This window comes from Pseudophryne corroboree, chromosome 10 (genome assembly GCF_028390025.1).
Source record: "Pseudophryne corroboree isolate aPseCor3 chromosome 10, aPseCor3.hap2, whole genome shotgun sequence".
In the NCBI taxonomy this organism is placed as follows: Eukaryota; Metazoa; Chordata; class Amphibia; order Anura; family Myobatrachidae; genus Pseudophryne; species Pseudophryne corroboree.
This window is the reverse complement of record NC_086453.1, coordinates 116,333,328-116,358,543: the sequence shown is the minus strand read 5'-3', so window position 1 is coordinate 116,358,543 and position 25,216 is coordinate 116,333,328. Positions and strand designations below refer to the sequence as shown.

The 25,216-nt window shown below is 45.2% G+C and overlaps 1 protein-coding gene across 1 annotated transcript in view; it reads left to right on the top strand.

Moving 5' to 3' along the window:
- Positions 1-25,216, top strand: part of LOC134966196 (cytoplasmic phosphatidylinositol transfer protein 1-like) — a 264,862-nt gene that overhangs the window by 201,739 nt on the left and 37,907 nt on the right. The window contains exons 3-4 of the mRNA XM_063942761.1: positions 4,212-4,300; positions 24,409-24,416. Coding sequence (XP_063798831.1) covers positions 4,212-4,300; positions 24,409-24,416 — 97 coding nt within the window. The remainder of the gene's footprint in view (positions 1-4,211; positions 4,301-24,408; positions 24,417-25,216) is intronic.

The following is a 25,216-nucleotide window of genomic DNA, read 5'->3' as shown; positions in this document are numbered from 1 at the left end:
AATACACTTTAAACCTTAGCAGGGAAAAGAGGACACAACACCGATTTGTAGTTAATCACTGGGTTCCGACACCACAGAGTAATATTTCTGAAAGGGGGTTAACAATACAAATTATGCACTACAATACAACAGAGTAAATGGCTACAGTCAATGTACATACGTGAGAATATTCGCGTGCGCTTCCCGGTCCGGTCCTCCGCTATCAGGTTGATAGCGTTGAGAGTCTTGTGCCCGGCCAGGCTGCAACAGGCTTTATTTATACAATTCTTCCAAAAGCAATACAATGGATACTGTAATCCCTTTGTCCATTGGACACAGGAATGCACTTTTACAGTACAGGAGAAGTCATAGGTTGATTTGAAAAGGTAGGCGATGTCTTTCCCAACTGCTCTTGTGGGTGGTCTCCTCTGGATTCCCGCCGCATACATAATATACAGTAAATACAGTTTATATCTATATTCTGCTTCTGCACCTAACTATCCGCAGGAGCATGCGATCTTCCGCAAACCAACACCGGAATGTTACCCTTAAAATACCCTACAGCTGGATACCAAACACCACCTTATAACCTTAGTCTGTCCCCTCCTATCCTGTAAAGGTGAATCCCTTTGTTCTGGAATCATTTAAACTGTTGATACTTTCTGATGTGGTGCAGGGGGACTATGTGTACAATGTGCACTATTTGGATTAAATATGTAATGTTTTGATAGCTCTCCATGCGTTCACAAACTCTGCCGTAAATACCCATACCACGCGCAGGACCGCGGGAGCGACTATACGCTAATTGCGGATATGTGCACGCACGGCAGAACAAGTGCACGCGCAGTGGGCATGTGTGTGCAGTTTATACGTGCTGTGTGTTCTTCAATATTTTTCGACTTTGACATCAGTGTTCCAGTACCCCTACAACAACGAGGACAGGGTTACTACTCCAGTCTATTCGTAGTACCAAAAGCAGACGGGTCTGTGAGACCCATTCTGAATCTGAGGTCCTTGCATCCTTACCTGATGGTTTTCAAATTCAAGATGGAATCTTTGAGAGCGGTGATCGCAGGCCTGGACCAACAGGAATTCCTAGTGTCCCTGGATATCAAGGACGCTTACCTCCATATCCCAATTTGGCCTCCTCATCAGGCCTATCTGCTGTTTGCCCTACTGAACGATCACTACTAGTTTCATGCGTTACCCTTTGGCCTGTCTACAGCTCCGAGAATGTTCACGAAGGTGATGGTGGAAATGATGTTTCAGCTCATTGTCTAGGGGTCAACGTAATTCCATACCTGGACGATCTCCTGATAAAAGCGAGTTCCAGGGAGCTTCTATTACTACATATAGATTGCACTATCCAACTTCTGTCTCACCACGGGTGGATCTTCAATCTGCAGAAGTTCCACCTGGAACCGTCTCAGTGGCTCCTGTTTCTGGGGATGCTCCTGGATACGGTAGCACAGAAAGTGTTCCTCCCAGAGGACAAAGCGAGAACACTCCTGGAAATAGTTTGCATGCTTCTCCGACCTGCTCAAGCATCCATTCATCTTTGTGTAAAGTTGTTGGGGAAGATGGTAGCCTCGTGTGAGGCAATCCATTATGGAAGGTTTCATGCCACACCGTTCCAGTTAGATATCCTGAACAAGAGGTCCGGCTCCCATCTTCAGATGCACCTGATAATTTGGCTGTCACCACAGGCCAGGATTTCACTCCTGTGGTGGCTACAGTCTTCCAACCTGTAGGAAGGTCGACGCTTTGGGATTTAGGATTGGATCCTCCTTACGATGGATGTGAGTCTGAGAGGATGAGGAGCTGTCACTCAGGGGGCGCAGTTCCAGGGCAGGTGGTCTGCCGAAGAGTCCCTCCTTCTGATCAACATCCTGGAACTTTGGGCCATCTACAATGCTCTGACTCAGGCCTCCCCTCTACTCAGGGATCGGGCGATCCAGGTCAGTCGGACAACGCCATGGCTGTGACGTACATCAATTGACAACGAGGGACAAAAAGCAGAGCCTGCATGCAAGAAGTGTCAAGAATACTCTTCTGGTCAGTAAGAAATGCAAGAGCACTGTCCGCAATCATCATCCTGGGGGTGGACAACTGGGAAGCGGAATTCCTCAGTCGCCACGATCTCCACCCAGGGGAGTGGGGACTACACCCTCAGGTGTTTCAACAGATCATCGACAGTTGTGGCTGCCCACAGATTGACATGATGGCCTCTCGCCTCAACAACTGGGTACTCAAGAGGATCAGGCATCAAGGAGTGCAGGCAATCTTGATTGCCCCAGATTGGCCCTGAAGAGCGTGGTATGCGGCTCTTCTGGACATGTCCGTAGAGGACCCTTGGCCTCTGCCGCTAAGAAGAGATCTTCTTCAGCAAGTACCGTTCGTCTACCCAGACTTACGGCAGCTTCGTTTGACGGCATGGAAGTTGAGCGGAACATCCTAGCTCACAAAGGGCTTTCCAAAAAGGTCATTGCCACTATGGTGCAAGCCAGAAAACCTGTGACGTCAAACACTATCATCATATCTGGCGGAGATATGTCTCTTGGTGCGAGGAACGCACATATCCATCTGCGGAATTCCACTTGGGGAGATTCCTTTGTTTCCTGCAGACGGGAGTGGATAAAAGCTTACATCTTGGATCCATTAAGGTCCAGATTTCAGCTCTTTCCGTCTTCTTCCAGAAGAAGTTGGCTATCCTGCCAGAAGTTCAGACCTTCTTGCAGGGGGTGCTTCACATACAACCTCCGTTTGTGCCGCCTACGGCACCTTGGGATTTGGATGTGGTTTTACGCTTTCTACAGTCCTCCTGGTTTGAACCTCTGATGACGGTAGAAGACAAGTACCTCATGTGGAAGACGGTGATGTTACTGGCCCTGGCTTCTGCTAGATGTGTCTCAGAATTAGGGGCCTTATTGTGTAAAAGTCCCTACTTGGTCTTTTATGAGAACAGAGCGGAGCTCAGTACTAGACAGCAGTTCCTGCCGAAGGTAGTCTCTGTGTTTCACTTGAATCAACCTATTATGATTCCGTCCAGTTCTGGCACATCTGCACCATCCGGAGGCATTGGATGCAGTGCGAGCCTTAAAAATCTATGTCAAGAGGACGGCTCGGATCAGAAAGATTGATTCCTTGTTCGTGCTATATGATGCGCAGAAGAAGGGTTGCCCTGCTTCAAAGCAGTCTATTGCTCGTTCACTCTACGAGATCGGTGGGGTCTTCCTGGGCGGCTGCCCGTGGAGTCTCGGCCCGCTAACTGTGCCGAGAAGCTACCTGGTCGGGGAAGAACACCATTGTGAAGTTCTACAAATTTGATACTTTGGCCAAAGAGGATACCCAGTTTGGGCAGGCTGTACAGCAGATGTCTCCGCCCGTTCCCGCCCATTCTGGAAGCTTTGGGACATCCCCATTGTACTAATCTGTCCCCAATATCCCTTATGGATGCTAGAGAAAATAGGATTTTAAACACCTACCGGCAAATCCTTTTCTCATAGTCCATAAGGGCTATTGGGCGCCCGCCTCTGTGCGGTGACTTTCTGCAGGTTCTCTGTTAGGTGTTACCTGTTCAGCTGTTGCTGTTAATGTTGCCAGCTGTTGCTGGCCCGGTTATGTTTTGGTGTGTAAATCTCACCACACTTATTGTTGTTATGTTCCTTTTCTCAAATATGTCATTCTCCTTCGGGCACTGTTTTACCTACAACTGATCTGTAGGAGGATGAATACAGGGGAGGAGCCAGCACACCCAGTTGAAGAAATTTAAAGTGCACTGGCTCCTTTGGACCCGCCTATACCCCATCGTACTAATCTGTCCCCAATATACCTTGTGGACTACGAGAAAAGGATTAACTGGTAGGCATTTAAAACCCTATTTTCTTAATTAAAGAAACAAATATACAGTAGTTCCCTTACATTAGCAAAATAAACATACAGTGAGGGGAATGTAATATGGTGTGAGAATCAGAAAGTGAGAGATTTTGTGAGAGTTCTCCTGTTTTTGTTTAAAGTGACAATCATTTACATCGCAACATCAACCTGGTTTTGCCATATAAATGATTGCCACTTAAAAAAAAAAAAAAAATCTCTCACTTCCTGATTCTCACACCCTATTACATTTCCCCCAGTATAACGACGCACGCAGCACATGTGCAATACAAATACTGTCTTAAAGTGTTGTTTAATGTTTTATAAATGATTTTGTTTATCTTGTTTTTCTTCTACAGCAAGCTGCCAACGTGGGTGCGAGGATTTGTTCCAAAGATATTCTACATCACAGAAAAGGCTTGGAACTATTACCCCTATACTATCACAGGTAACAAAGCAATTACATAATATATAATACAGTTGTAAAAAGTAAAATGCAACACAGTTAAGGCAGCAGATTTTATAGTGCAGGTGCAAAACCCAGTAACTACTGCACCCAGGTCTACCCAGATGATTTGCCCACTCATGGATTGCTATGAGACTAGCACAGTGAGGAATATAGGCCCTCATTCCGAGTTGTTCGCTCGTTGCCGATTTTCGCTATGCTGCGATTTGCTGCTAAATGCGCATGGTACGCAGCACGCATGCGCTCAGTTATTTAACTAAAAACGTAGCAATTTTGCTGGTGTTTGTACGACGCTTTTCAGTCGCACTGCTGATCGGTAAATGATTAACAGGAAAGGGGCGTTTCTGGGTGGTAACTGAGCGTTTTCCGGGAGTGTGCTAAAAAACACAGGCGTGTCAGGGAAAAACGCGGGAGTGTCTGGAAAAACGGGGGAGTGGCTGTCCGAACGCAGGGCGTGTTTGTGACGTCGAACCAGGAACTAAATGGACTGAGCTGATCGCAATCTAGGAGTAGGTCTGGAGCTACTCAGAAACTGCAAAGAATTATTTAGTAGCAGTTCTGCTAATCTTTTGTTCTCTATTCTGCTAAGCTAAGATACACTCCCAGAGGGCGACGGCCTAGCGTGTGCAATGCTGCTAAAAGCAGCTAGCGAGCGAACAACTCGGAATGAGGGCCTTAGATACCTGAAACCGAGCAGTGACTGGACTTAGCAACTTCTGAGGAATGTCTAGCTCAGGTACCTGTGTCACATTAGAAATAATGAGGGGATTTATCTAACCCTCTAAAGAGGAAATATTGAGATGTTGCCTTCAGATGCTAGATTTCATTTTATATGATAGATACAGTCTAATTGATTGCACACCTCCACTTCTTCCCTTTTGAAGGTGCACAAATCTCCGCCAGTTTTATTGGTGTGTTGCAGTTTCAATATTGCTCTGGAATCGGGTAGATGTTTGTGGGTAGGTGTGACTTTAGCAATGAAATAGAGCAGGGTAGCAGGTGAAATAGAAGCACTATTAATAGAAGTAATGTTTTATTATTAGTATTAGCAGTAACAAATAACAATGTAAACGGCATAACAAGCTTTCAGGCGTAAGGTTTATTTTCAAGCTGTCCTGTAAGGGCCACAATAAAGCAAGGCTCAAAAATCTAAAACACAATTTGCCAGGGCATGATTAAAGATCCAAGCACCATAGAATCACTCGGGGAGTCCATGTTCAATGTTTCTGCTTCGATACTGGGTATGTGCAGTTGCTGAGGACTTTACGGTGGCTTCGGTGGGCATCTGTAATCTTTTCTCGGCAGCTGATTTTCTGCAATGGTTAGCAGGTCCGTAGTCTAAAAAATGGCAGCTGCATAGGCATGTGCGCACAAATCGGAATTAGGCCCATTGTAACAGAATACTTAAATTCTGAAGTTTAATTAGAACAAATATCTGTTTCAGAAACCAGTGGTACAGTGAGGATCTCTCACACACAGCACCCCAGACTTTAGGCCACTGCAATTCTGATAACTGTACCATTCTGTCTAGTGAAGTGTTTATCATTAAATATTTATGTCACCATTGTTTGCGTCTATGTGTTGTGGTAGCCGCGTGTCTCCATGACTCCTACCTTAGGCCGTCTGCCCAGCTATAACTCTGTCTCTGCCATCTCAGGGCCATGCACACTAAAGTAGGCCAACAAGAGTCCTTGCACATGCAGGTGTGATAGAGAGGATGAAAGGTGAGCAGATAAGAAGGTGACATGGGCACACACAGTTGGGGAAAATAAAGGACACCAGGTCATCTTCTCATGTAAATAAATTCACACTTATTTACACAAGGGGCACACGGCTGCGACCATTTTATCGTTTTTTGCTGCAGACACTGCTCTGACTTTATGAAAATACCATTAAAAGCGGCTCTCCTGGTGTACAGGTGTGCGCCAGTATGTACAAGGGCTGTGACGCCCACTTTGTATGTCATTACAATAATGATTGACACCCCTATAAGACAGTGCATCTACATGTGACTCATTAGCCACCTCTTGGTCACCACCAAGGATTGCCCAATACGTTTCTGAGACTATGCCTCTCAGTCTGCCCTGTGACTCTGTGTGTACACAGCTTGGGACGCATGCTCTGTGCCACTTTATAGCTACTTAGATGCATGCACAGTTGAAAAACATTGACCATTTGCGCGAATATCTCCATTGCGTCCGATTGAGGATCAAGCCAACAGATTCATCCCTTATTATCATCTGACCACAGTGTGATAGTGGGGAAAACATCCTATTGGTGGATGGGGTTTTCCTCTTACTGTAGTTCTGTCACTCCAAGGGGCAGATGTACTAAACCTTGGACAGTGATAAAGTAGAGAGAGATAAATACAAACCAATTAGCAACTAACTAATGTATTACAGCGGTGGTGCATACCCTCCAACATTTGACACATAAAAACAGGTACAAATTCAAAAAGGGGGCGTGTCCACTGGTAAAGGGTGCGTGGCCATGTCCCTTTTCCTATACTTTCAATGGAAGTTTGGAGAGCCAAAAACAGGTACAGACCATAAAAAAAGGTACTGTACCTGCTAAAAAGGTACAGTTGGGGGGTATGAGTGGTGCATGGTGAATGACAGGGGCTCCCCTGTCTATATCGGCGCTGCAATCTAAAAGATAGCATGCCGATATGCAGGACAGTGTATGAATGGTCTGTAGCACGCACCGTTCCGACACCTGCAGCTATCGTTTTCTACAGCTGCAGGTGTCATTGCCCATACACCACAGCAGGGACAGTTCTGTCTTTGGCTGAGGCGGGTGCCGGGTCCAGGCTGCATGTGAGATCTCACGAGAGTAGCAAGATCTCGCGCATGCGCCCGGAGGCTGTGCAGGTGGTGAGACACTTGTTTAGTGCTCATATGCTGTGCTCTCTAGTGGGGATCGCTGCCCTTCCTCCTGTTCTGGCAAATTAGATGTTCTTACATCTCATCGCTGTACCTTCCTGCCTTGCCTCGGTAATGAGGCAAAGCAGGAAGAGCTATAGTGGCACGATATGTGCCACTATTGTACATCTACCCCCATGTCTGCGTACTCCTGTCCAGTGCAGATGCAACAGAAAATGTCCAAGGGCCTACACTGAGAAGGGGAGGAGCTGTGACCATTGCTGTGTGGGTGTGGCCAGAGCCATGTTGGTGTGTACAGCCTCTACTCTATCAGTCCCAATATCTTCCTAAGTACCTATGGGCCTGTGTGCACTACACACCCTGCAGCCATCATATATGCACATTGGCTTTTCTTCCCTTACTCCATAAAACATTAATTAAAAGTACATGTATTAATTATCCTTATACACCAAAGAACTAGACAAATATATTGCAGGGAAATTTTCTGCCATTGTCCTTACTATGTAAGAGTAACTACTGCATGAAAATAGTTAAGCAAAAATAGTTGTTGTTTTTTGTTTATCTGTGTTATCAAAACAAAGGAAAACAAAAAAAACTAAACAAAATGCTTTACGTATTGATAAACTATTAATAAATAAAATATGTTGTTTACATTAAAATAAAAAATGAATTCCCTGTGAAATTGACACAGTGGGTGTGATACGCCATCCCGATGGTCACATGACCAACCGCGGCATCCCGACTTTTAGAATACCGACAGGGGATGGAGTAATCAATTTACCCCTCCCCTGCCTCCTACCCTAACCTGCCTGGGGTGGCAGCCAGGGCTAAGGACACAGTGGGAGTCGGCTACAGCTAATCCCAGGGGGTGGGGGGACTAGGGCTAAGGACACAGGGGGTGGCAAGTACAGCTGGCCCCCCTCTGGTGCGTAACCCTAACCCCCTTCCCCAGGCCTTAACCCTAACCCTCACCCCAATACTTACCTTCGGTATGCCGTTTGCCGGGGTTCCGGCGCCGGAATTCCAAGTGGTGTTGGAATTCCGGCTATAGGATTCTGAGTGGTGTCGGCATTACGGCGTCGGGCTCTGTGAGCTGCCGGCATGCCCTTTCTCCCTCTGTCTCACATGAATAGACGCTGTGCGCATGCGCACAGCATCTATTCACCGCTACTCTGCTAAGCAGCGAGTGACAGGAGCCTCCTAACAGCTCCCCCCCCCCCATCCCACCGCGGGTGGGACAGCAGGACTGTCCCGCTAAAATTGGGACAGATGGGAAGTATGCAATGGGGTGGACAAAATGACATGACTCACGTCTTCCACACCTGACACCTTCACAGCCCCTTATGGGAACGCTACTTGGATAGGAGAAATAGGCCCTCATGCAATTTGAATGGAGACCTTAAATTTACATTTCATTTTAACGGCTTGTCTTGTACATAATAGTAATTTCAAATAAGTGTATTTTATGTTTTTTGAAAATAAAGTGTAACTGCATTTCAATTTGCAGCCTTGGCACCAAAATCACAGCTGCATTTAAAAAAAAAAAGTGAATTCACAGCCTGATGATAATTTAATGCAGCCTATTTAGCAGATTTCTCTTGTTCTACACAGTGCCACAGACTACTGTATTTTTGTTTAAGCATTTTTAATAGTTGTTTGTTATATTTGCATACAAAACAGCATTTTATTGTACAGCATGTTAGCAATTTTATTTGTGAATTGAAAGAGCTTGGATAGTCTTCCACATGGAGCTGATTTATCAAGTCATTTTTTGCCTTACATCATGTGAAAACAGCTAATTTAGCATAATACATGTAAACATTAGTATTGGTGCAATTTAACAATAGGTTAAATATCTCCTGCTTTAGCCACACCTTTCAGTACCGCTGCCCTCATTATTTTCCATAGGGTTGCCAAACTATGTTGCACTGCAGGTGGGGCAGATGTACTGTAGATTTGGGTGTTGTGTGTCCAAACTGAAATTTAAATTACAATGTAAAAATAAAGCAAACATTTGTGGGTTACATGCAAAAGCAGACATTATTTACCATGCACAGAAAAAATATAAGTGTAATTCCTCCTCTTGCATTACAAAATGATTTGTTCCAGATACAAAGTTACGTGCTTTTTTTGCCTTGCTTCCAAAGCCCATTGGGGGTCATTCCGAGTTGATCGCTCGCTAGCTATTTTTTGCAGCGCTGCAATCAGATAGTCGCCGCCTACAGGGGACTGTATTTTAGCTGTGCAAGTGTGCGATCGCATGTGCAGCCGAGCACTACAAAAAAGTTTTGTGCAGTTTCTGAGTAGCTCAGAACTTACTTAGCCGCTGCGATCACTTCAGCTTGTTCTTGTCGGGAATTGACGTCAGACACCCGCCCTGCAAACACTTGGACACACCTGCGTTTTTCCAAACACTCCCAGAAAACGCCCTCTTCCTGTCAGTCTCCTTGCGATTGGCTGTGCGAATGTATTCTTCGTTAAATCCATCGCTCAGCAATGATCCACTTTGTACCCGTACGACGCGCCTGCGCATTGCGGTGCATATGCATGCGCAGTAGTGACCTGATTGCAGCGCAGCGAAAAATCCTAGTGTGCGAACAGGTCGGAATGACCCCCATAGTGTAGTATATACTGTATAGCCTCTTAACCCTTCAATAATGTGCCAAATTACTGTCTACATTTAGTAAAGGAAAACAGGGTTTTCAGATAACACTTTCCAATGTAACAAATTTAGATATCCAAAAAACGCTAGTCACCAAGAGTGTAATCTACAATAAACATATAAACGCATTATAGTGCAATACCATAAAATAATATACAGTTTTATTGGCCCTCAGAATTGTGGTGCCCTGGGCAGTTGCCCAGTGTGTCTATACATTTACGATGGCCATAACTATATTGCCATAAAAAAACCACTACATCATAGAATTGATCTATAGTCCCAGAAAATCCAATCCAAGTAAAAGTCTCCAAAGGTTAGAAAGACAAAGGAAGGCCACCCATCATCTTTTATTTGACCAAACTTCATCAGGGTATGATATGTCCCATTGCTGTAGAACAATAGGCACCAGCAGAATGTGAAATGGAGTTGACACCAACAGTTTCTCCGGGTGTGGATCATAGCATAGACAGTAACTAGGTCGACAGTCACTAGGTCGACCACTATTGGTTGACAGTGACTAGGTCGACACCTGAAATATGTCGATATGGTCACTAGGTCGACATAAACAAGGTCGACGTGGAAAAAGGTCGACGTGGGTTTTTTAAAGTTTTTCTGGTGCCATTTATTTCGTAAGGTGACCGGGATCCCAAATTAGTGCACCGTGTCCCCTCGTATGGCGAGCGAAGGTGCCCTGCTGCGCTCGGCACAGGTTACCGTACCCAATTGTAGTCCACGTGGATCGTAAAGTAGGAAAAAGCTAAAAAAATTAGAAAAAAATTGAAAAACTCATGTCGACCTTTTTCCATGTCGACCTAGTGACCATGTCGACATATAGACCACGTTGACCTAATGCATGGCGACCAATAGTGGTCGACCTAATGACTGTCGACCTAAGTACTGTCGACTTAAGGACCGGATACCATTTTCTCCATAGGCATGTGTGGTGGAGGTTCAGGTAAGATAAAAACAGTTAACAGGGTACAGTACAGAGTAAATGGTTATGTTACCAGAGACGGGTCTACTGCGTTATGCAGGCGGCCGGGATCCCGGCGCCGGTATGCTGAGTGCCGGGCTCCCGACAGCTGGCATAATAAATGCCTTTCACCAGAGACAGCAGGAGCGGTGATGCTTAATATGTTATCTGTAGATCTGAACATTTCGGTTTTGTTGCAAATGTTGGGGGTTCGAGTCCAACTGAGTCTCGGCTTGGGTCAATTTGGGGTTGGATCTCAAATCTAAAAACCTTGAGTGCTTTTGATGGCATGTACGTCCCTCCCTAGTGATTTAGGGTGTCATTTCACATGGAAAATGACTGGAAATGGATGATATTACTTGGGAGCAACAACAGGTCAAAAATGTCATCATATTTTAGCTGTTTTTATAAATTTTGAAGAAATCCAAAACCGAAACTGATCAAAACACTTGCGGATGGCTTTGCCACAACAGAGGGTCTGTGCATATCTCTTGTTATCTATGGTAAGACTTCCCTGGAGACCACATGAGCTCCATGTTAGTCCGTGCACCTTTAATTTGTATTAAATATTCAGTCATTTTTCTCACATTACAGTGCTGAAACTTGTGGTTTTGTTTAATGTAATCTGATAATTTGCAACATTCTGTAATTTGCATGTTAGCAGAACAAACAAGGGCAATATGTTTCTTACCGGTAGATGAGAGACTTTGCAAGGGCAAGCTGAGTTCATGATGAAATAGGAGGCGAGCGCTGAATGCTTTATGCTGCATATAATGGCTCCTGAGCTATATACCTTAACAATGGCATTGATCTCAATAAGCAGCTGCTGACGAATGATGAAAGACCAGAGGTCAGAAAACCATTCTTTTATTCTTTTCCCTAGCCAAGTTAATTTTTCTAACTAGAGGAATAATAGGAAAGGACAAGAATTTAAATATATATAGGAAAGGACAAGAATTTAAATATAAAATGGAAATACAATAAGGGTCATTTATATATGCATTAAACTGCGTAGAAGTAGCACAAAAACAGTGCATTGGGTATGGTATTCCGGCAGCCGGGATCCCGGCCGCCAGAATGCCGGCGGGGGTGAGCGCAACGAAGGCCCTTGCGGGCGCCCTGCGCTCACCACGCTGCGGGCTTGGTGGCACGCTGCTCTTGCCATAGGTTCTATTCCCACTCTATGGGTGCCGTGGACACCCACGAGTGGGAATAGTCACTGTTAGCCGGGATTCCGGCTGTTGGCATTATCAGTAGTCGGGATTCCGGCGTCGGTATCCTGACCGGCCGGGATCCCGAGATTTTCTCGGAGAAATGTACATGCACTCCCTTGTGAGAGGGAGGGGAGGTGTTCCTTGCTCTCTTAATAAGGCCCTACTGACACCCCCTTTACTCATACCTCCAAATTTTGATGGCTGCACAGCGGGACTCTAGCGCCCAACATTAGGGGCATGGCCTTGCACCCAGGGAGCGTGGCCTTGCGGGAAATGCCAAACCAGCTAGTTATTCCCCCAGTTTCGTCATGCTGGCACTGCCCCAGTCCCTCTCTCCCATAAATAGATGTTGCGCACACAATATCTATCCTCCGCTACTCTAATAAGCAGAGCAGCGGGTGAGAGGGGCTCACAACCTCCCTCACACCACCACAGCGGGACACTGTGGCTTATGGGTAAGACAGTGGCCCTCATTCCGAGTTGATCGCTCGGTATTTTTCATCGCATCGCAATGAAAATCCGCTTAGTACGCATGCGCAATGTTCGCACTGCGACTGCGCCAAGTAACTTTGCTATGTAGAAAGTAATTTTACTCACGGCTTTTTCATCGCTCCGGCGATCGTAATGTGATTGACAGGAAATGGGTGTTACTGGGCGGAAACACGGCGTTTCAGGGGCGTGTGGCTGAAAACGCTACCGTTTCCGGAAAAAACGCAGGAGTGGCCGGAGAAACGGTGGGAGTGCCTGGGCGAACGCTGGGTGTGTTTGTGACGTCAACCAGGAACGACAAGCACTGAACTGATCGCACAGGCAGAGTAAGTCTGAAGCTACTCTGAAACTGCTAAGTAGTTAGTAATCGCAATATTGCGAATACATCGGTCGCAATTTTAAGAAGCTAAGATTCACTCCCAGTAGGCGGCGGCTTAGCGTGTGTAACTCTGCTAAATTCGCCTTGCGACCGATCAACTCGGAATGAGGGCCAGTGTCTGCAAAGTGTGACTGTCCCGCCAAAATCAGGTTGTCTTACTTATGACAGAAATATGACTCCAATTACCAGTAATTTATTAAGGGGTTGGGTCTGCAGTGTGCGACAAGGAGCCATTGGGCCTCATTCTGAGTCAGGTCTCTTAAAGGGGACAATTTCCAGCCTGTGCATGTGGTTTAATCTGAAAACACGCTGTGTCCGACATAGCAAGTAGTTGTGTCTGTGTTGGATCGTGAGCGAACAAATACAAATGTCAGGTGGGCGTATCTGGGCAGAGCGTATTAAAACACATGGAACAGCTGCATCTGATGTGAGTGTCGTGGGTGTACTTCGTGACTTTAGTGCTTTAGTTAGGTGTTAGGACACCTGTTCCAGTATTGGGCTGGTGCACATCCAAATACTAATGATGGGATGGCAGCTGCTGCAGCGGATGCAAAGACAATTGGACAATGTGATCAGGATGCGTCAGAATCATGCCCATCGTGTCTGAAGCACTCTAATACTAGAAGGGGGTGGGGCCACAATAATGCAATTGTCATGGAATCAATTTTGGTAACATCTTTAAATGGCACCTGAGAAACTGCAATTTCTTGACTACAGCTTGTGATTGGTCTTCCTGCTCACACACTGGGCCTAATTCAGACCTGATCGCTCGCCTGCGTTTTCGCACAGCAGGCGATCAGGTCTGAACTGCGTATGCACCGGCGCATGCCAAAGATGCGATCGGCATCTCTACCCAACGATCGCCTCTGACTGATTGACAGGCAAAGGCTGTCGCTGGATGGGAGTGAGCGGGCAGGCGGCGCGGTCCGGGCAACTCAGGCATGCCCGGACCATGCGGAGGGCGGGCCGTGGTGGCTGCGTGATGTCACACGCAGCCGCTGCAACCCAGGAAGCGACGAGTAGCTCCCTGCCAGCGCGCAGGAGCTGCGCTGGTAGGGAGCTACTCCTCAGGTACAAAAACATCACCGCCATGCGATGCTTTTGTATCTGTGCAAGGGGGGCAGAGCCAGACATGCGGGGCGGACTACTCCTGTGCTGGGCGTCCCCCCACATGTCTGTGAAACTGATCGTATATGTGCTAAATTTAGCACATCTATGATCAGGTCTGAATTAGGCCCACTGTCCCACTTGGATTTATTCTGAGACTGCAAGGAAAGAAGGATCTCATTAGGGTGAGGGGAGCACCGCAACACAATTCCCTTTTCCACTAGCTCAAAAAACACGGGTAAATGCACGGGGGCGCGCATTTACCCGTGTTTTTTGCTAGTGGAAAAGGGTCCCCCGCAAAAACCCGGATCAAGTGACCCGTGAATCCTACCCAGGTAAATACCTGGGTAGGACACGGGAATGAACCAGGTAGGGTTGTAGTGTAAACGGAAGCCGTGTCAATGTGACACAGCTCCCATTTACACTGTATGGAAGGGCAGCGCTGGGAGATCATGTGATCGCCCAGCGCCGTCCCTGCCGCGTCACTAGCAGCGTCACCAACCCGGCAATATGCCGGGTTGGTGAGTGCAGTGGGAAAGGGGGCTGAGCACGGGCCGCAGCTGGGTAGCACCGGTGTCAGGCTCCCGGCTGCGACCCGTGCTCAGTAGTGGAAAAGGGGTATGAGTGGTAGTGCAAAGGACTACCTAATTGCAATGGAAACAACAATAAAAAATGCCATATGTGTGATATGCAGTGTCCCTTTAATTAGCAAACTGGGAAGGAAAGCATTAAAAGGCCAATCAAATGCAGATTCCACTCTGAATCGCTGCATTCACAATCTGATGCACTTTTCCATGAAAATGTTTAACACTTCAGGATAAAAGGCCTGATTCAGAGATGTACATAAACACAATGGTTTACATACGTCTCCGTTGTTTACGGGTCTGCATATCCATGATCATTTGCAGTCCTCCCTTAGTCACAGCATGACTGATATGCTGTGACATTTGGGTGGCGGAGTTGGGGAGGCGACGGAGACCGTTATACAAAACGGGAGCATGATGCCCCTGCTTTCTAGGCGTGCCGAGCCCAGGATCTGCGTATTTGGATACAGGCTTCCTGACCCCAGCAGAGGAATGCCGGCAGCCAGTCTGAGACAATTTACTCAGATGGCCAAGGGCAGCGAACATCACAACTGATGGTGATCCAATACTGCGCCTTGCATCACTCTGATCTGCGGTGCGTGCAGGATGTACCTCTTTCTTACAGACATTACCATATTAGGTGTACAGTATTGCACGCCCTCTTTCCTGCGGCTATGCAATACCATACATCACTGCCCCAGTCCAGTATGCTCACCTCAGAGGAAACAGTCTATATGAAACAAAAGTCAAACGGGATGTAGTTATGTGACCTGACCGCCGGTGACAAAATCTCCCCCTAAATCCCGCCCACTTACAATTCCGACAGTCAGCATGCCTCCTAGAAGGCACTATTCCAACTTGCGAGTGTCAACAACACCCATAGACTGGGAATAGAACCTGTGGCGAGTGCAGCTCGCCACCGAGCCCGCAAGGGGCTTGTTGTGCTCGCCCTGCCGGCATACTGCTGCCGGCATACCGCCATCGGTATGGTGACCGGCTGTCTCCTGACCGCCGGTCACGTATATCCAACCCAGTCAAACATCCTACTTGTTAACTGTTACATTCATCAAAGCTCTATTCCTTGACATACAGTAGTATGACACATGACATATTGCTATAGGAACAATAATCCTAGAGTCACTGTTGTTTTTTCCAATGAATAATTCAATAATCACTGTATGGCGCAGACAGAATGACTTATTTTAAATATGACAAAGCTATCCATTTTCCATTTCAAACATATTAAGGAGGATATGATTAATCTTGATGCTATTAGCAATTATAAGAGTGTTGTAATACAGAATGAATGGAAACAAATAGTGGCGCCTTGGGCTAAGTGATCTCATCCATGGTATTGTGGTTTGATATGACATTGGAACATCAAGCATTTAAACAGGTTTACTTGATGTTAAGGTGGGACCAGTGTTGTACGTCTTGTTGATGCCATGCCACACTCTTCCACTAGCAATACCCTATACTTTGCAGTCTCTGTACTGTGTTGAATTCATTACAGTAAATGTAATGATTGTTTTAGTGCATGGATGGTACAAGGTGCTTTAATGGAAGCTATGGGGGTCATTCCGAGTTGATCGCTCGCTAGCTATTTTTAGCAGCTGTGCAAACGCTATGCCGCCGCCCTCTGGGAGTGTATCTTAGCTTAGCAGAAGTGCGAACGAAAGGATCGCAGAGCGGCTACAAAAAAAAAAATCAAACATTTTTATCTAGCGATCAACTCGGAATGACCCCCAATGCCCAAAACACAAGCTCCTTCATTTATTAGGGGGAACTGAAGTTTGAATAGAACATAAGCCTCTTTGTTTTATTGTTTTGATGTCTGCCTTTGTGGACAGGGAAAGAACGAGCAATATTATGGATTTCAGGTGCATTCACCTGTTACCACCCTGACAGGGGCAGTGTCAACACCCTGGTGAGGAAGTAGTCAAGGTAGAAGGTTGAGTTGGATACATTTGTTGTGTTGTTGTTGTTGTTGTTGTTAGCTTCAGGCACCCTAAGGCGGTATCCACATGCAATGCATATTGTGTTTGATGTTGTGCATTGATCGATTGCTCTGCATTCTGTTTTATTAATTATTTTAAATAAACAGCGAACCTTGTCTGCCAACATTTACATATGTCACAGAGCCTGTATTTACTACTTTACATAGTAGAGGTTTAACTTGACGGTATCTGGTCTTTAGGTCGACAACACTTAGGTCAACACTCATTAGGTCGACCACTATTGATTGGCATGCATTAGGTCGACATGGTCAGTCGACATGGTCACTAGGTCGACATGGCAAAGGTTGACACATGAAAAGGTCGACATGAGTTTTTCACATTTATTTTACTTTTTTGAACTTTTTCATACTTTACGATCCACGTGGACTACGATTGGGAATAGTAACCTGTGCCGAGCGCAGCGTTAGCAGAGCGTGGCACCTTGCCCAAAGCATTGCAAGCCATGCGAGGGGACACGGTGCACTAATTGGGGTTCCTGGTCACTTTCTGAAGAAAACAACACCCAAAAAAATAAAAATACTCATGTCCACCTTTTTCCATGTCGACCTATTTCAGGTGTTGACCTAGTCACTGTCGACCAATAGTAGTCGACCTAGTTACTGTTGACTCAATGATCCACACTTAACTTGACAATGAATATACATATTTTATCACGGTCATCAGCCAATAGAAGTTTTAGGCATTACCACTTACATAAAATGTGTTAGTACAGACCCCGCCTCCTAATAATAGAGAACTAAGAATCCAGAAATAATTTTTTGTTTGTTTTAGTGCAGGGGTGTCATGTGCGAGATGTCCAATCACGAGATGCAGTTTGCGATTGGCCCTCCCACTATTATAACCAATCCCAAACTATCTCGTGGTTGGTCATAAAAAGTACTTCTATTTAGCTCTGTGAAAGAGTCATGAATAATGTCCTCCTTTAACCATTATAGGCCCTAATGCAGAGATCTATGCAAACCTGATGTTTACGTACGTTTCTAATGTTTTTGGATTGCGCATGCGCAGAAGCCGCACTACGCATGTGCAGATCTGGGGCTGCGATGTTGCTGGCAGTGCCCCAAATGCTGCAGTGCTTAACATACTTTTGCCATTTGGGGGCAGCGACAAGCAATGTTACAAACGGGGGGGGGGGTGCCGGGGGGTGCCCCATTGACCCATTGCCACATACTTAAGGCATGCTGAAGCCAGTGGATGCAGCTTCACTGGCTTATGAATTTCCTGCCCCTCCTAAATGACCTGAGGGTCACTCAGATGACCTTTGTTCATGCAGGGTGATCCGATAGTGCACTTTCGGATGCAGCAGCGGGTCAGAGACGCCGCCAGGAGATGGCTATTTATACAAGACACCTCCTGTGGCTTTAGCATATTATCACACAGTCACTACGTACAAACACACAGCGGCTATGTGATCTGCATACATCTCTGAATCAGGCTCATAGGGGTTTATTTCCTAAAGCTTCTAAAAATAGAAAGTGGTGATGTTGTCAATAGCAACCGATCAGATTCTGTCTATCAATTCTCTGTTGCACCCTAGAAAATGCTAGAATCTGATTGGTTGCTATGGGCAACATCACCACTGTTCATTTTTAGAAGTTTTAGCAAATTTTCCCCACAGTCCACAACTGACCACTTGCTTTGCTGCAGTGTATTGCAGGGCGGAAAGAGGGGACGGGCTGTAGAACTTCCCCTGTCAGGAGTCTTGACTGGATATGCCTGATGAAGTTCTGAACTGGTTTGATTGGTCTGAAAATGGTGTCGGCATAAGTTTATTATTTGTTTTACAGATAGGTTACAGCAGGCTTGGACTGGCCCACAGGGGTACAGGGGAAACCACCGGTGGGCCCCACTGCCTGGGGGCCCACCTCCTGCTCTAAGGATCTGGTTCCAGACTGTGCACTTGAATTATACATCATACATACAGTATGTTTACCTTATACTGGACTGTGGTGTATTTTCTACAGTGCATTGCTGTTATTAATCTGTTATTAATCTGGTACATTATCATACATGCAGCAGCTGAATTTACTGTATATATTTATGAAGGGGCCCAAAAGTTGCACTCTGTAATGGTTAGTCAAACCAATGAGGTGGCAGGCCACCACCCCCCTGCAGACTGGCCACACCCCTAACATGGGCCCCTACCACTGCATTCTCCCCGGAGGGCCCTACATGCCCCAGTCCGACACTGGGTTACAGGCCAGACCATACTCGTCAAAATCAGAACTGCCTTCATGTACCCTTATAGAAATTTTTACAACAGATTCAATAATTGTTGACCCTGACATGTGTCAGCAGCCACCGCTAAGAGCCAATGTGGGGCCTCCAGTGACTCCTTAATAATAGGTTTGTCTAGTGATCAATTTAAAAGCTTAAAGCAAGCAGGTGCGCTGTGCCTTTGAAAGCGAGGGAGTTTGACTGAAGCTTGTCACTGAACTGGCACACACTAAATACAGAACAAATGTTTGCAAGACTGCCATTTGAACAAGAGTCAACATGGGGGAGGGCGGCTTTATATTTTCAGCAGGCTCTGTGAAAGGGTTTATACACAGAAGATGTATTGGGGAAGTCTATGAATATAGTTAGCTATTTAGAAACTGGAAAATAAATAGCTCAAGCCTAATATAACCTGGATGATAAAAAATATAATTAAATTCCTACTGAGCAGTGAGCAGCATGTGTTTATATTAGCTTTAACAGAGAGCCAAGGCTGACAGCAACTTCTCAGAAAAGCCAAGAAGCAATTTAATGCCTGTTTGCCACACAGGGTACTCCACCTACCATTAAAGATGGCATCACTGCAACTGTACCTAATGTCCATTGACATGCCCATGTTTTAAATATTTAGCACTGACAGTTTGTGTCTGGAAATATCCCTAATTTTACCAACTGTTCCTCCAATTCTGTGTGTTGGGTAAAAAAAGGATGTGAAGAGAATGTTACATAGTAACATAGAATTTGACAGCAGATAAGAACCACTTGGCCCATCTAGTCTGCCCCTTAAGGAGCATGTGTGAGTAGGAGAAAGTGGGCATACTTGCCTACCTGACCTCCTCCATGAGGGAGAAAATGCTCTGTTCCTGGATGGACTTCCCTGGTAATGTATGATTGCCATCACCTGTGGTGAAACACCTTTATTATCAATTAACTAGCTCACCACAGGTGATGGCAATCATACATTACCAGGAAAGTCCAGGAAAAGAGCATTTTCTCCCTCATGGAGAGGGTCAGGTAGGCAAGTATGGACCAGCGCCGAAACTAGGATTTCTGGAACCCGGGACAAGGCAGTAATTTGTTGCCACACACACACACACACACACTCTCTCTCTCTCTCTCTCTCTCGGTGGGAGATAGAGCAAGCCCAGGCTTGGAATGGCGGGTTGAGGAGGAGCGGCTGTTTTAGGGAGCCGGACGAGGTCTCAGCGCAAGCTGGAGTTTGGTTCATCCCTATGCAAATTACATTGTATTACATATGCTCTGGTAAAACCCAGTTAAGGAAAAAACAACAAAAATAATCCAGACAGAGTAAAGTTTTACCGAGTGAGAAAGATTTTTAATTGCTATATAATAATACTGTCTTTAAGCTGTGGCTTATATTGCATACTTTCATATTGTCACAAAATGATTAGTATTTTAATCCTAAAGGTAAGCAATGTATGCGATGAGAACGTCTTTCTTAAGAAGGTCTGTTGTTAATGTTGCTACTAAATGCTTTCCGAAGCTCATTAGTAGTGTTTTGATCCTTTTGCCATTCTGTGTTTTGAATTTTGGATCAATTTCAAATAAAAATAAGATAACGAAATACTTACATTGTTTGGAACCTCATTAACTGATACAAATCCATCAAGTTCAACTTTTTATAAATAGTAATTGCATTGATCTAGAGATAGTAACCCCCCCCCCCCCCCCCCAGTTTAACCTCACAGGGGGGGGAAATCCTTCCTGACTCCACACATGGCAATCATCATTAATTGCCCGGATCAATCACCCCAACTGTTTGGTTTGTTCATTACACCTAATGATAGCCCCGTAAGAAAGATTTCCAATCCACTTGAGATCCAACCAGTAATCCTGCCATTAATATCTCCCCCTACGGTGAGATTTGCAGTCTATTCATCACCATTGACTTCTGCTGTTTTTCAGTTTGTGGTTACAATTTAACCCTACAACTTATAATATGAATATGCTATGAAATCTCTGAACATGAGGCTATGGGGACCGGCCACAGCTTCATCTCTGAAGCCAGGAAATCACAGAAGATGGAGACAATGGTCTTGGCGCTGCCACAAAACGGAGGCGACGCCCATGGTTGAACGGAGAACATCGCTGCCCCCTCCCCACTCCCAAATGGCTGCAGACTGTCAATCATTTGACGCCTGCAGCCGCTTTGAAAGCGACATCGTAAGATCCATATTGCACTTGCTCAGTACGGGTCCTGTGCATGCACAATGCACCAAACATCAGTTTCTTAATGAGAAATTCAGAAAAAAATATAAAATTTAGGAAATTGTGTTTATACAGTATGTCATCCCTCGGTGCAGTTATGTGATGAGTTACAGGATTCACTTCAGTTTGTCCACATATTTTATGATTGAAAGTCACAAGCACTGGTTTTGTCTATTATAGTACATTGACCGTAAATAATTTGAATTGGTCCTGAACCACCAATCCAGGGCATCCCAGCAAGTACCCGAGGCATCCCCTGAAAGTACCCCGAGGCACCCCGGGGTACTGTTTGAGAACTACTGTCCTAGAGAATAGTCCTTTTCCATCTCCGTTCTCATGTATTACTTTCCATTTGAATATATAGACAGCACAAATATTATCCCCGGCCTAAATACATTACTTTACATTTTTTCTTTGATCCTTTTCATCAGTCTATGATAATAACCTTAGTAAGCTTAGAGCCTTTGCATGTATGGAGATCTGACTTCCTAGATCTTCTGCAAGATCATTAATACAAAATAGAACAGGACCCAACACCGATCAATGATCCCAAAGGCACTGTGCAAATGACTGTGCCATCATCTACTTCCTACAGTGGCACCCAACCCTTGGGTTTGCCGTCCTGCTGCTTATTTGAGTATCATATCCGCTGATGCAGGTATGTTTCTTAATCATGTCCATGTCCTGCGATGTCTTGTAATGTAAGTCACTATATTCTTGTTTCGTTCATTCTGCTTCTTATAAGGCATTGAGGGGCAGATTTATTAAGCCTGGTGAAGTGATAAAGTGGAAGGTGATAAAGCCCCAGCCAATCAGCTTCTAACTTCTGTGTTACAGGTTGGGTTTGAAAAATGACAGTTAGGAGCTGGCTGGCTGGTGCGTTATCACCTTCCACTTTATCACTTCACCAGGCTTAATAAATCTGCCCCTGAGAACCCCTTGTGACTCCATGAAAAATAAAGGATAGTGGCGTCCTTGCAGTGTCTCCAGCCAGGGACTCGGGAGAGACATGATGACGTCTCTCCCAGCTCAGCTGACTCCAACAATGCCCAACACCACGAGGAGACGTAGCGTTTGGGCGGCTGGGATGGCAGACAGTGGGAGGAGGACGAGGAGGCATCCAGTCTGAGTCCACTCTGCAGCAGCGCAGCATGAGCTTGTGGTGCAAAAGGTGCACTGCTCTGCCACCAGTCCAGTTAGACCTTCTGTTACCTTTCCCTCACCTGCCCAGTCACAATGCTTAAGGGTGGTGAGTTTGGAACATAAAATAAGAATATTAATATAATGTATTAAGTCCATTGATTGATGGGGGAGGGTGGGGGAAGAGGTAGAATTAATTTCAAAACATCCCGGTGTGGGGGGGGGGGGGGGGGGGGGGTGGAATGCTGTTTCTTGCACACAGAGCTAAAATGTCTAGGCACGACACTAGGGATGGTAGTGACTCTGGTAGGAGATGAGAAGGTAAACTCTTATGGACATGTTGAGCTTCAGGAACCTATGGAACACCCATATGGAGATGTCAGAGAGTCACTTGGTCACATGCAATAGTATAGAGGTAGAGAAGCCATAGGAGAACTAGATGTAAGTATTGTCAGGTAGGGGAAGGAGGCCAAATGATTCACAATTCTAACATATGTATCTCACGACGCATTTACATTATAAAGCATTACACTGTGTAATGTAATATTTGCTATACATTCCAATGCCAATATAATCTACATTGCCTATAGAGTTAAAATGATCTGTCAACATTACATACGTTTGCATGAAGGTCACCCAGCTGATAATGATAATAGGGATTTATTTACAAGTTCAATTATCATTTTCTTTAGAAACTGAAAGTGTTTTAAAGCTGATAAATAATATATACACTTTGTATAAATCAAATCTCGGGTGTGTGTTGTCCTTGTCGTGCCACATAGACTTGTTTAGTGAAGGTCACTTCCTGTTGTAATTTCCATCTTATGTTAAGAAAATTGAGAAAGATATTGTCCTACTTTTGTAATTATGATAAATGAGATACTTTGATTTAAAATTATCATGTAACTTCATAATTATATCAGTCTAACAAATTAGTAGGCTTTCACTAGAATTGCTCAACAGTCAACATTTATAAACAATTTTCAAGGCCATTTTGTAGCTATATGGTGGAGGAAAAGCAGTCATATTAGATATCACCACTGTAACATGATAATAATATAACTGTAGGCATACTTAACTATAGAGGGGGGAACAAAGCTCCCGGACACATTGGCCTTTGGAAGAAAATTGCCTCATTTGTTTAGGAGCAGAAGTTTTAGGCAGTGAATTTGAAGCAGTGACGATGTTCCCACGGAAGAACAAAAGAGTATCAGTGACACTGGCGTATTTATAATTGGTGCAGTACATGTAGTACATACGGGCCCCCGGGATCCAGGGGGGCCCACGCCGCACACCCTGCACCCAATAATTTTAATACCCTCCGGAGTCCCGCGGCGCAGCAGCGGCACTGCAAAAATCCCTGGGGAAATGGTGCAATGCCATTTTCCCAGTGTTTCGCGCATGTGCAGTATTAAAATCACTGGGAAAATGTCCGCTGCACCATTTTCCCAGAGATCTGCGCATGCGCTCTAGGCTCCGGGACAGCATTGCCCAGAGCTAAGTGCTGCTGGCTAGAGAGGAGGGGCCCAGACGGAGCCTGCACACGGGCCCACTCCTCTCTAGATACGACCCTGATCAGTGAATAAACCAAGGTTTCAGTTTGCGGAGAAAGAAAACTGCAATGGGACATAAGGGTCTATAGAGCACAATGTCAAGGATCTTCCTGGCCAGGCCTCGAGATTTTTTTGAGTTATGCACATAGGTGGGGGACCCTTCGTAAAGTAGAAACCAGACCTGTGTTGGACAGCGCGGAGCAGACACGACTATGGGGAAACGTGTGAAAAACCGTATATACCCACTCGTACAAAAGGCTACTGACACCATGTTGCAGTAGTCCAGGACAGAGATCCAAATGATTTAATAAATAAATAGCTAGTTCTTTTTTAATAACTAAATAAAAGAGTTGTGTTTCACTCTTGATTGGGCAGGGCGAACCAAAATGTCAGGTGACAGGAAGTTCTTTAGTAAGAGTCTGCAGCTCACAATCAGTGTGTCACTAATATGCACTGACATGCAGAGCCATTGCATTAGTAGGAATAAAGATGTAAAGAGAAGGAACAACCAGAAGTGGGAGTTTTGCCATTAATAAACTATAATCAAAATATGTAACTGACTTAGTGCCAAAACTTTCATCTACATCTGTCTAATGCATTTCTTATGTTTTTTGTTTTTGGTTTCCTGACGGCTGACTCACAGAATACACAGTAAGTATAGATCTCATATATCATATTTCTTTTTTGTTTTGTAGCTTTATCATTATCAAATAAAAATGAGTGTAATCATCTAGTGTGGCAGCGGGATCTATATACTCATACTTAAAAACTTCATTAATCTCTCTGGGAGATGTCCAGAGCGGAGAAGTTGGTGGGCGGCGACGGGGTTGGAGTCGGGCTAATTGCATCATAAAATGACACAATTAGCATATTTTTGCATCTTTAGGCCCCTCCACTGACACAGCGGTTTCTCTGTATTTATCTCCCTGTTCTGCCCACTTCTCTAGGAAGTGGGCAGAATGTGAGAGGGGTGCCCACTTTTCCGGGGCTACAGGGGACTACCTAAGAAACTGGGTGTCTCCTGCAGAATCTTGGATACTACATAGTGGTAGTGGTGTCAGTTTGGGGTCTCTGTGGGGCCTATGTGACTGGGGATACTCTGGTGCAGATCCCCTGGAGAGAAAGACACCGCGCATGTGCAGTAGGCAGGTCAGAGTTTGCCCCTCCCGCTGCTGCTCGGGGTTCTAGTGCCCGTATGTTAAGGAAAGGAAAGAGAGCACTGAGCTCTCTCTCCATCAGAACATACTAAAGTCACATCACCAAAATGAACATAATATAATTCTGTAATGAAGTGTCTGGATAGTTTGTATTTATATATGCATGTATAACAGCTTATGGATTTGGCATAGATACAGGTTAAAGAGTGAATCAACACACTTATAAGCACATATCAAACACACACATATATGCTTTTCGTATTTTATTGTATATGTTTCCTAAGGCTGCAGAGA